At 57.9% G+C, this 11,025-nt stretch overlaps 2 protein-coding genes across 2 annotated transcripts; one reads left to right on the forward strand and one right to left on the reverse strand.

Annotated features, from left to right (window-relative positions):
- Window positions 1-286: 286 nt before the first annotated feature.
- On the reverse strand, window positions 287-8,513 carry F5144DRAFT_655908 (uncharacterized protein; the record flags this gene model as incomplete). The annotated part of the gene is made up of 4 exons (XM_066793144.1): window positions 287-336; window positions 399-8,051; window positions 8,119-8,385; window positions 8,456-8,513. The coding sequence occupies 4 exons, from the start codon at window positions 8,511-8,513 to the stop codon at window positions 287-289; spliced, it is 8,028 nt and encodes a 2,675-aa protein (XP_066639291.1).
- Window positions 8,514-9,174: 661 nt separating this feature from the next.
- Window positions 9,175-10,617, forward strand: F5144DRAFT_655911 (S-adenosyl-L-methionine-dependent methyltransferase; the record flags this gene model as incomplete). The annotated part of the gene is made up of 3 exons (XM_066793145.1): window positions 9,175-9,677; window positions 9,752-9,933; window positions 10,049-10,617. 3 exons carry the CDS (start codon window positions 9,175-9,177, stop codon window positions 10,615-10,617), a joined length of 1,254 nt encoding a protein of 417 aa, XP_066639292.1.
- Between the last annotated feature and the right edge of the window lie 408 nt (window positions 10,618-11,025).

Raw genomic sequence — 11,025 nt, forward strand, 5'->3', positions numbered from 1 at the left:
GGGACATTGTTATGAAAGGGGGAGGTTATACTAGGAAGAGAGCAATCTTATTCGACGGACCCAAAGTTATAGAAATTGACTACCCATTTACTTATGCCAATGAGTGATTCTTGTTGCATTTGTTTCCTTACCTAGGGGTTCTTCTACGACCGGAGACATAAAGAAAAAGAACTGCATATGAAACACATCATCCCAACCTTAATTCATCCCAATTTCATCTCATCCCATCTCATCTCACCTCCTTCACCCTTACAACGCTTTGTCAACAATCCCCTCCGCCAACCCCTTAATACTCGTAGTCGAATCCAACAAATTCCTCATATCCGCCCTCAACGCCTGCAAGAACCAATTGCGCAGTTCCGCAGCAATCAAACTATCCACGCCATGCTCGGCCACACTCTTCCCCGGATTCACATTCGCCACATCAATAAACAACATCTCCGCAATCGCATCACACACCCCCTCCGTCACCAACGCCACCGCCGCATCCCGCCCCTCCGGTCCCACCTTCACCGCCTCATCAAACGCCCGCCGCCGGCGTAGCATCGCACTCTCGCCATGATCCCCGCCCTCCCCACCCCCCGCCGCACTGCTGCTGTCCGCGTGCCGCCGCGCGTCGGCCACCGCCCGCATCAGCAGCCCCACCCGCCCGTCCCGGTGCCACCGCGGCACGTGGCTCGCCGTCTTGCCCGCCAGCTCCAGCGGGCTGAGGCACGTGAAGTAGGTTGCCGCCGAGAGCGGGTCGTGCGGGTGCGTGGCTGCCCAGATGTCGGCTTGGTCTTGGCCTTGGTCGTGTTGGGAGACGAAGGCCGGTTCGAGCGTGGCCAGGGCCTGGTGCTCCGTCATGGTAGCGGCCAGGTTGCGCGCGTACATGTCTTCGGTGCCGTGCGAGGTCGCCCGGTAGTCGGAGCCGAGGTCGTGTACGAAGCCGTAGGATACTGTGGAGGCGGGCAGGCCTTGGCTGCGCCGGAAGCGTGCGAAGTAGGTCGCGAAGTTGTCGGCTGCGATGTAGGCGGCTTGGGTGGGTGGTGCCCAGATGGTTTCCGTGCTGGTGAGCATGACGAAGAAGTCGAGGGGGGAGGAGAGCGTGGCTTCGTGGAGGTTGATGGAGCCGAGGGTCTTGGCTACCGTGCCGCTGCGCCAGCGGTCCAGGGTGAGCTTGTCGAAGGACAAATCGGAGAGGGACAGTACTGCGTGCACGACACCTTTGATGGGGCGCTGCGTGGAGGCCGTGATTTGGGAGATGGTCTGGATGACCTCTTCCTTTCGGCTTACATCGCAGCCGATAGTTTCGAGGCTGACGCCTCGGGCTTCCATGTCGTCGAGCAGGAGTTGTGCTGCTGGGAGACTACGGGCCGCGGCACCTCGCCTGGACAGGGTGATAAAGTGGCCCGCGCCGCGGTCTGCCATCCAGCGAATGATGCTGCGACCGAGGCCGCCCAGTCCTCCCGTGACGACGTAGAGTGCCTCAGAGTCGAAAGTCGCCGGTTGTGGTTCCCGAAGCAACTTGACGGTTGCGTTGGGGTTTTGGTACGAGACCACCGTTTTACCCGTGTGGGTGCCCTTAGATAGGGCGAGCAAGGTGTGGTCGAGCTCCGAGACGGACGCCACGGAGACCGGACCGGCGGGCGAGATTTGACCGGCTTGGTGCAGCCAGTGCACTTTCTTCATCAGTTCCGCACCGAGCTCCGTATCGTTGTCCAGGATTTCCCCGATGTCAAAGGACGAGAAGTTGGTGTTGTTGCGGAGCATGTCGAGCTTCTCTGACGCCTTGGAGTCGAGCGCGTTGAGCAGCCGGCCGCCCACGTCAATGAGGTGGCCCATGGGTGCGACGGCTTTGATGAGCTGGTGAAGCGAGTCACGGTCCTCTTCGGCCGCGCTGGGAATGCTGAGAACCACATCAAATCCGCCCTTACTCGTCGCTCTGGCAGCGTTAGACAGGGCTTCCGACGATATGATAATGTGATCGCGTTGAACGCCGGCAGTACCAGCTAGGAAAGCGGCTTCATCCGTATCTCGGGCAATGGCAAAGACATTAGCCCCCTTGGACCGCGCAACCTGTATCGCTGCGAGACCCAGGCCCTCTGCGGCGGATTGGATGAGGACACTATGAACCTTCCGGACCCGGGTGACGTAGTCAAAGGCGTAGAGAGCCGAGGCAAAGTCGATAGGCATTGCTGCAGCTTCAACCAAATCATCCGCCGGCTGAAGCCTTTGCGCAAGGGCAGCGGGCACTCTCTCATAGGTCCCAAAGTGGCCCTTGCCTATGCCGTAGACACGGTCACCAACAGATAGTCCGGCCACACTGGACCCGACCTTGGTCACAATGCCGGCATATTCAGACGAGAGGTATCGGGTTGCACCCTCACGGCCGGAGGCAACCGAAATGTCCTTCCAGCTCAGCCCTGCGGCGGCAACTTGGACCTCAATGTGGTCGGCCTCAAGCGGTTGTAGCAGCTCGGTGTTGGAGCGGAAGTATAGAGAATTCACAACACCCGCTGTCTCAAACGCGGCGCGAACGGGTCTTTTGGCTCCCAGAGATTCCAGGGGACGCAGGTCGAATCCTTGGTGAGATGGCACCTTGGTCGTGTCCGAGTAGTCGCCGAGTCCACCATCAGGAACAACTCGGCTGACCCACATACAGCCGTCCTGCCACGCGAATTCGGAGTCCACACTCGCCTCTTCGGAGCCCTGGTCCTGTTGTAGCGAGATCTCGTTGTCGACGATGGCGCGTGCAAGGTCGTCATCACTGTTCTCAAAGCCGCTACCCTCGATGTTGATGGAGAGGAAGCGCCCGGCTGGGTTCTCAGTGGCCAGGACCCGAAGAAGGCCGGTCATAAAGGCACCGCGGGGATCCTTCCCCTTGATGATGCCGCCAGACGTGAGCCAGACCATGCTCTTGGCGTTTCGGGCAAGATGTTGGAAGGCCTCGAAACGACGGACATTCTCAGTATCGAACAGATCGTTCTTGTCGCTCAAGAGTGCAACGACGCGAGCATTGGGTGGCACCGCATCACCAGCGGCGTTATCCAGAGCCAAGGTTTTGCTGGCAACACCGCGCCCTGCAAACTCTGTCACAAGCTGTTGCCCCAACACATCCAGCGTATCCCGGCCATCATGGAGAAGATAGACCAACTCTTCTGCTTTCTCCTCCTCTTTCCCGTTCACCGCCACCTCCTCGCCAGGCTTGTCCACGCGCCTCGTCACCAACACCGACGTCGTCGCATGAGGGGCCTCATAATCATCAATATGCAGATCCACGCCCGAAAACCCCGCCTGCCTCAGCTGCGGCTCCCAAATATCCAGCCCCATAAACGGCCCCTCCGTCCTCGGATCCTCATGATTCCAGTACCCCGTCAACGTGCCGTACAACAACCCCAACAACACCCGCATGCGCGTCGTCTCCGCCAGCACCAACACCCCCCCAGGCTTCAACAAACTCCGACAATGCGCCAGCGTACGCTCCATACTGGCCGTCGCATGGATCGCCTCGCACGCCAGCACCACATCATACACGGGCTCGTAGCCGTGCGTCATAGGGTCCTGCTCGATATCCAGCACAGAGTAGTTCACGTCGCGGTGGGCCGCCAGCATCTCCTTTGCGCTGGTCAGGAAGCCGGCCGAGATGTCGGTGAAGGTGTAGTCGGCGTAGCGCTTGATGCCGTTGGGGCCGGTGAGAGCGCGCATGGCGCCGCGCGTGGCGGACCCGGTCCCCGCGCCAATCTCGAGGATGCGTGCGTGCGGGTTAGCGTGGGCGAGCGACGCGATGATGTTGGCTACTTGGGGGTGGGAGCCGGCGATGGCGGTGCCGACTTCGTAGAGGGGGGTTAGGAGCTTGTTGGAGATGAGCACGTCGATGCCGGTGCGCCGTTCGTGGAGGATGTCGGCGGCGTTTTCGTGGAGGAGGCGCGCCGCTTGGGCTTCGGGGCGGTCGCCGACTTGGAGGTAGAGTTGCTCGAGAGTGGTGCGGCGCTGGGATGGGGAGAGCTTGCGCGCTTCGACGACCTGCTCGCGCTGGTCGGTCTCGACGAGGGTCTTGATCCAGGCGAGCCAGTGTCGGATGTCGCCTTTGGGGGAGGCTTTGTCAGCTTCGGTGCCCGTTACGAAGGTGTCGTAGATGTCGAAAGCGACGAGGGAGCAGATCATCTCGAGGACCTCAAGGTCGGCGGCCATCTGGGCGTTTTCGGCGGGCGGCGGGAACAATTTGCGGGCTTGCTCATTGGTGAGCGTGCGGATATCAGGCCTCCATTCCAGTCTGGTGAAGGGGCTGCTGAAGGGGAGCTTGGATTGGGCTTCATCGGTCTTGGTCTCTTTGAAGGTGGTGAAGCGCATCGAGTCCACTTCGAGGAAGACATCGCCGCGAGCGTCGAGCATTTGCAACTGTGCCTGGGCACTTCGGAGTCCTTGGATAGAACCCTGGGCAATAGCACTGGCTGATTCCTCGCTCCCTAGGCCGGCCTTCAAGTACAGCTGCGACAGATGCACTGGTACGAACACCGCAGACGCCTTCTCCAGCTCGCCACCGTGGAAGGCGATGATGGCCAACTGGAAAGCGGCGTCTAGAGCAGCTGGGTGCAGGGCGTAGCTCGACTCGCCTTCTTTTACCGAGCCAGCGGTCGTGTTCAACGCTACCGTGGCCGTGGCGAGGTTCCGATGGGGGTCCACTTGAAGGTTAGAAAGGGGCTGGAACGTCGTGCGATACTCGAGCCCGATTTGCTGGAATTTCTCGTACCACGACTGGGTACTAGGGAACCGCGGGTCCATCTGGGTGCTCATCTTGACTCGTTGTGTCGGCGGAGACACCTCGACCCTGACCAAGCCTGTGCAATGCTGTGTCCATTCGCTTGAATCCCGAGTGACCGACGTGACGGTGAACTTGGCCCATGCGGGTGACTTTGCCGTTGACGTATCCACGACGTCCAAACTGATGATGACTTCAACGCCGTAGTCATCCTCGGGGATCCGCAGGGCGGTGTCAATATCGACGTTCCTGAAGGAATACCCAGTGATCTCCAGGGCATCCGGGAAACCACGGTACACCCTCGTTGCGGCCTCAACTCCAATCGCAATGAAGCCAGCAGCAGGGAAGACGGCATCCGGCACCAAACGGTGGTCACTCAGCCACGGAACATCCTTGGCCCGAAGAACATTCCTCCATTGAGGCTGAAGCTTGCCAGACCCCAGAACCTCGGAGCCCAGGAGGTCATGCCTGAGGAAGTCCCGGATGCGATACTCCTTGCTGATTCTGCTCTCGTAGTAGCTGACCGGTCCATATGTGTACTGGTAAGCCGGCAGGTCAACCGCAAGGCAACCATGTTCCAAGGCTGGCCTGCCATTCACGGCAGGGGAGTCGACGGCATTGACGGCGGCCATGTCAATATCCGCATTGATAGCGAACAGGGTCCCAGCAAGCTGCAATAGCGACTTAACACCGTCCTCATTTCTGAGCAACGATGGCACGTAGGTAGCAGGCTTGCCGATGCTCTTGAGAATCTGCTCCACGGGGCCCTTTAAAGCGGCATGGGGCCCGATCTCAAGCATGACATTAACTGTCACCCCACCAATGCTCTCCGGAGTCATCATTTTTGTGACGGCCTGCGAGAACCGCACGGGCGACTGTAGGTTCTCCCTCCAGTAATGAGATTTCAACTCTCCATCACCGAGAACCTTATCCGGGTGCACCGAAGAGGCCCAAGGAATCCTGGGATACCTCGCTGCTTCGTTTACCAGCCCGAGCTCCCGAAGGCGCTCCTCGCCGCGTTCGAGCATATCGAGGTACTCGCCGCCCACGGCCAACATGTGATGTGAGTGATAGGCGCTCCCCGATGTGCGCAGTATCCGGTTGAAGACATTATCCTGGGTCAACACATCAGAGAGCTCCTTCACGGCATCCGCGTCTCCCGACAACGTAACACTGCCAGGAGAGTTGATGGCCGCAACGACAACCTGCTCTTCCCTGCCCTCGAGGTAGCTAGACACCTGTTCTACACCCAGACCGACGGCCAACATGGCTCCTTTCCTGGTGTTCTTGATGAGAGCCTGGCCACGGAAATAGGCAGCCGAGATGGCCTGGGCGGCTGTGAGGTGCCCGGAAGCATATGCGGCAGCCATCTCGCCTGAGGAGTGTCCGACCACAGCGGCAGGGCGGACTGACCACGAGGCCAGAAGGTCGACAATCCCTATCTGAACCGCCGTGCACACGACTTGCGACACCTGGGGAGACTGGATACGTTCTGGCTCGTACTCTCCCAAGAGGGTGGCAGCGATGGTCCACGTGGGATGGTTGGGAAGCCGCTCGAGGACGCGGTCGAGGAAGGATATTGCGTTTTGGAACACGCCGTACTCGAAGAGCTGGGCGCCCATGGCATGCCATTGCGCGCCTTGACCGGTGAAGACATAGCCAATGGTGCTGGCCTGGAGGGGGCTAGTGAACACACGTTGGTTGGGTGTGAACTCAAGCCCCGAAGCAACCTTGTCGCTCTCCACGAGGGCGAAGGTCCGCTGCTGAAGGCGGGAACGCTTGGCGCTCAGTGTGTAAGCAATGTCAGCGAGGTTGAACTGGTCGGCTACCTTGGAGAGGGCTTTGATGTTCTGCTCGAGAGACGTCGCGTTGTGGGCTGAGAAAGGGAGCACCACCCACGGACGAGTCGATGCGGTGGCACTGGCCGATTTGGTCACTGCTGAGGTGAGCACCGAGTGAGGCGGTAGGGAGGCAGTGGACTCTGTGCTACCGTTGTCATTCGTATCATGGTGGCCGTTTCCGTTGAAGCCGTTGGATGAGCCGTTAGAGGAGCCGTTAGAAGAACCGTTGGACACACCATTTGAGTGGCCATTTGAATAACCGTTGGAATGGCCGTTGGAGTCGCCATTAGAGTGACTGTTCGAGTGTCCGTTCGAGTTTCCGTTCTGGCTAGTACCATTCGAGTGACCGTTGTGGCCATTCTGGATGGCACCATTAGAATGGCCATTAGAATGACCGTTCAACCCTTTTGGAATAGAGGGCACCGCCTTCACGACGCCCGGCTTCACGTAGCCCGGCAACACCACGTTGACCTGGTCAATAATGCAATGGCCATTAGCGCCGCCGAAACCGAACGAGTTCACGCTTGCACGGCGGGGCTTGCCCTTGGGCCACGGCACTGGCCCATCCTTCACGACGGTCACGTTCGCGCCGTCGAAGTCGATGTCTGGGTTGAGGTTATTGACACCAAACGTAGGCGGGATTTCGCCAGCCTCGAGGGACAGAACAACCTTCATGATGGAAGCGAGGGCGCTTGCTCCCTCAGTGTGGCCGAGGTTAGGCTTGATAGATCCGATCAAGAGGCGGTCTTCAGGAGCATCCGACTTCTTCCACGGTGCAAACACGTTTCCAACGGCCGACACTTCGAGGGGGTCGCCCGCCGGAGTACCAGTTCCGTGGCACTCGAAGAAAGCGGTGTCTCCAAAGGGGAGGTTACCGGCATTCCTGTAAGCCTCACGGATACAATCTTCCTGCCCCCTCGCGCTTGGTCGAGTGATGCCCCCCGTTCTGCCGTTGGCATTGGCAGCGGTGCCGCGAATCATGGCGCGGATGGGCAGCTCTTCCAAAAGGGCCAGCGATGACTTCTTGAGGTAGATAGCGGAGAACCCTTCGCCACGAGCATACCCGTCAGCAGCGGAATCGAAGGTGTGGCACCGCGACGTCGGTGACAGGGCACCGAGTTTGTCGAGCACAATCTGCATGCTCGGGTCGCTAATCCAGTTGGCGGCGGCCACAATAGCCCCGTCGCAGTCGCCGCTGCGGATGGCGCTCACAGCTAGATGCAATGCGTACATAGACGACGAGCACGCTGTGTTGGTTGCAAGACTCGGTCCCTGGAGGTTGAAAACGTAACTCAGACGGTTGGCGAGAATGCTCGTCTCGGCGCCTGTGGATGCGTAGGGCTTGGTATAATCCCACTCACGCGCCTGGATTAGCAGGTGGTCCAGGGCAAAGTTGCCAATATAAACACCGGTTCTTGACCCCGAAATGCTTTCCCAGGTCTCCCCGGCGTTCTCGAAAGCCTCATAGACTGTCATGGTGGACATTGTGCGTTAGTCTGCCAAATCCCACCAGTTCATGCAAAGTTCGCCACTTACCAACTTCAAGGAGCTTGCGCTGGTTGGGATCCATGGTCTCAACCTCACGGCCCATCATGTTGAAGAAAGCATGATCAAATAGCCTTGGGTCTTCATCGCAAAGGAACCCGCCCTGTTGCCTAACAGATCCCGGCCTATCTTGGTTTGGGTGATAGAAGCCGGTGGCTGGGAAGCGCGGCTCGCTGAACTCTCTCCATCCATCCTGTTTGTTTCGTAGCAACTCCCAGAGGGATGGAGAATCCTTTACGCCGCCAGCCCACCGACATCCTATTTAATGACACAAGCAATGCTTAGTACAGTACACTTGGTGCGTGAAAGGGAGTAAGGGCCGCCTCACCCATGCCAACTATGGCCACCGGCTCATGCTCCCCCTCCAGGATCGAAGGAACAGTCATCTTGGTTGAAAAAAGATGGTCAAAGTCCTTGTGTGCAACCGGAGCTGCGGCTAAAATTGAGAGTCTAGTTTGGGGGGAGGTTGTTGAAGCGTGTAGTGTTGTGAGGACTGGTGAGTCTTTGATGCCCCTAGTTGAAAGCTCAGAATGGGAGCGAGCCCGGACTTGTATGTATTCTCAACCCAAGTTCAATTTGGCCTTTGTCGTGTGCGGTTCCCTATAGTGGTATGCCCGGCCGGAACCAGATCACATCATGCATCATGCCCGTACGTGGCCGTTGTTCTTGGCTCCTAGACGTCAGACCGATTTGACGCATATGTCGGCCGACCGATACCGATCCGGAGGGGATAATCCCCCAAGCTTCCTATCCCACTTTGCCGACGATACTACCTAAATGGCCATGATGACTGTCGTGAGTTTATCTCGCCGCCATGCCCGATGAACACGTATGAAATCCGACATTTTTCGGCTTACAAGACTTCACTCTTATCCGGCACTGCGGTGGGAGACCTTTTTAGTAGATGAGGATAAGATGTCTTCCTACCTACCGCTTTGGATGTATAAGCCATTCAGCCGGTCCCTATCTCGTTCTATCATCGATACCTGCCCCCTCTAGCACCAGTGTTCCTAGCAAAACTAAAACGACAATACTTGGCTTGACACCATGGGTTCTATTGCCAAACACGACGAAGCTTCCATCCTGACCCTGGCTGAGGGCATCTTGGAGGATACCAAGAAAGTAATAAGCTACCTCAAAGCATCCAATGCACCCCTGCCGACCTTCTCAGCGACGGCCGAACCGCTGCCGACGACCCCCGACTTTCAGCAGCTTCAGAACCGTCTGAAGACACAGCTTGAGGATTTGCAACTCCTGATAGATGGGCCCTCAAGATTCTACCGGTACTTCTTGGTGTCTGGCTACGAGATCGCGGCCTTCCAAATCGCTCTGGCTTTTGACTTCTTCACCGTGGTTCCGGCTGAAGGGGACATTTCTGTGGCTGACCTTGCCAACAAGGCTGGTCTGGATGAGGATCGGGCCAACCGCGTCATTCGGATGTTGATCACCCAACGTGTCTTTCAAGAAACCCGGCCAGGGTTCTTCGGCCACAACGCGTTCTCCATTGCCCTGCACAGAGATGAAGAGATGAAGTCTATGGTGCACTACTCGTGAGTTCTGCTTTCCATGACACTAACCCCCACCACTATGGTCCTAGGAAAGAGGTAATATTAACTTGTTGTAGCTTTGATGAGATGCTCAAAGCGTCCGCCCAGTCGAGCGACGCCATCAAGGCCGACCCGTATGAGGCGGACAGTGTTCACTGCCCCTTCTACGAGCGGTTTGGCATCCCCATCTTCGATTACTACAGGAAACACCCCGAACACGCGGGCCGCTTCGCCAAGGCAATGGCCGGGTGGAGAAAATGTAAGTCCTCCTCATGTAACGTAGCCAGAGAGGTGATAGGGGCGAGAGCGACCCTAGACGAGGGCCGATGTATTCTAACATTGCAAAGTGACCTCCAACATAAACGAGCTGCGAGACAGCTACCCATGGGGAGACCTCAAAGGGACCGTCGTGGATATCGGCGGTGGCAGCGGCCACGTCGCCATCGAGCTGGCCAAATATTTCCCCAAGCTGAACATTGCGGTACAAGACGGCGACGCGGCCATGCTCGCCCTCGGCCCACGAATGCTCAGCGACTCGGTCCGAGGCCGCATCTCGTTCACGCACGCCAACTTCTTCGAGCCCCAGCAGTACATGGGCGCCTCGGCCTATCTCATCCGCCAATGCACACACAACTGGGCGGACCATCACGTGGTCAAGATTCTCAAGGCCATTGTTCCCGGACTCGAGGGGTCAGCTCCGGGCACACCCCTGCTGATCAACGACATGATCATGCCGGAGCCGGGATCCGAGGTAGCGCGGCTCTGGGAGCGGGAGAGGCGGCAGGCCGACATGGTGATGCTGGTGTGCTACGGGGCGAAGCAACGTACCATATCCGAGTTCAAGGGGCTGTTGAAGGAGGCCGATCCGCGATATGTTCTGAGCAAGGTCCATGGGGCCAACGGGGCGCTGGGTCTCCTGGAGGTGTATCTAGAACGGAACTGAAGGGTGATGGCGCAATCACGTAGAAAAAGAATAGCTGTAATGTAACATGTTACACAAAGTGTTGCCGATTATTGCAGTTTAACATGTGCCAACAATCCCCTTTGTTGTTTCCGGGAACCCCTTGCCACGAGAGTCCAAGTGCGAATCGATATCGACAACTACAAAATGGCACAGAACGATCAACAACTCAAAGTATTGAACCAAAAGATCATCATGCCGGCTACGGTTTACCAAGCTGTTTACTTGTTGGTTCGCTCCTCAACAAATGGTTGGCCGGCGTTATGGTTGGTGTTTGATTGCAGGGCACGCACGCGAGCGGCAGCGCCACAGCGCTTTGTTTCGACCGACATTTCTCGGCCGACATTTGATGCCTAAGCAAAACGCACTCGGCTTTGCTTACAAAACTTC

This window comes from Chaetomium tenue (genome assembly GCF_020726465.1).
Source record: "Chaetomium tenue strain MPI-SDFR-AT-0079 chromosome Unknown F5144scaffold_6, whole genome shotgun sequence".
Classification (NCBI taxonomy): domain Eukaryota; kingdom Fungi; phylum Ascomycota; class Sordariomycetes; order Sordariales; family Chaetomiaceae; genus Chaetomium; species Chaetomium tenue.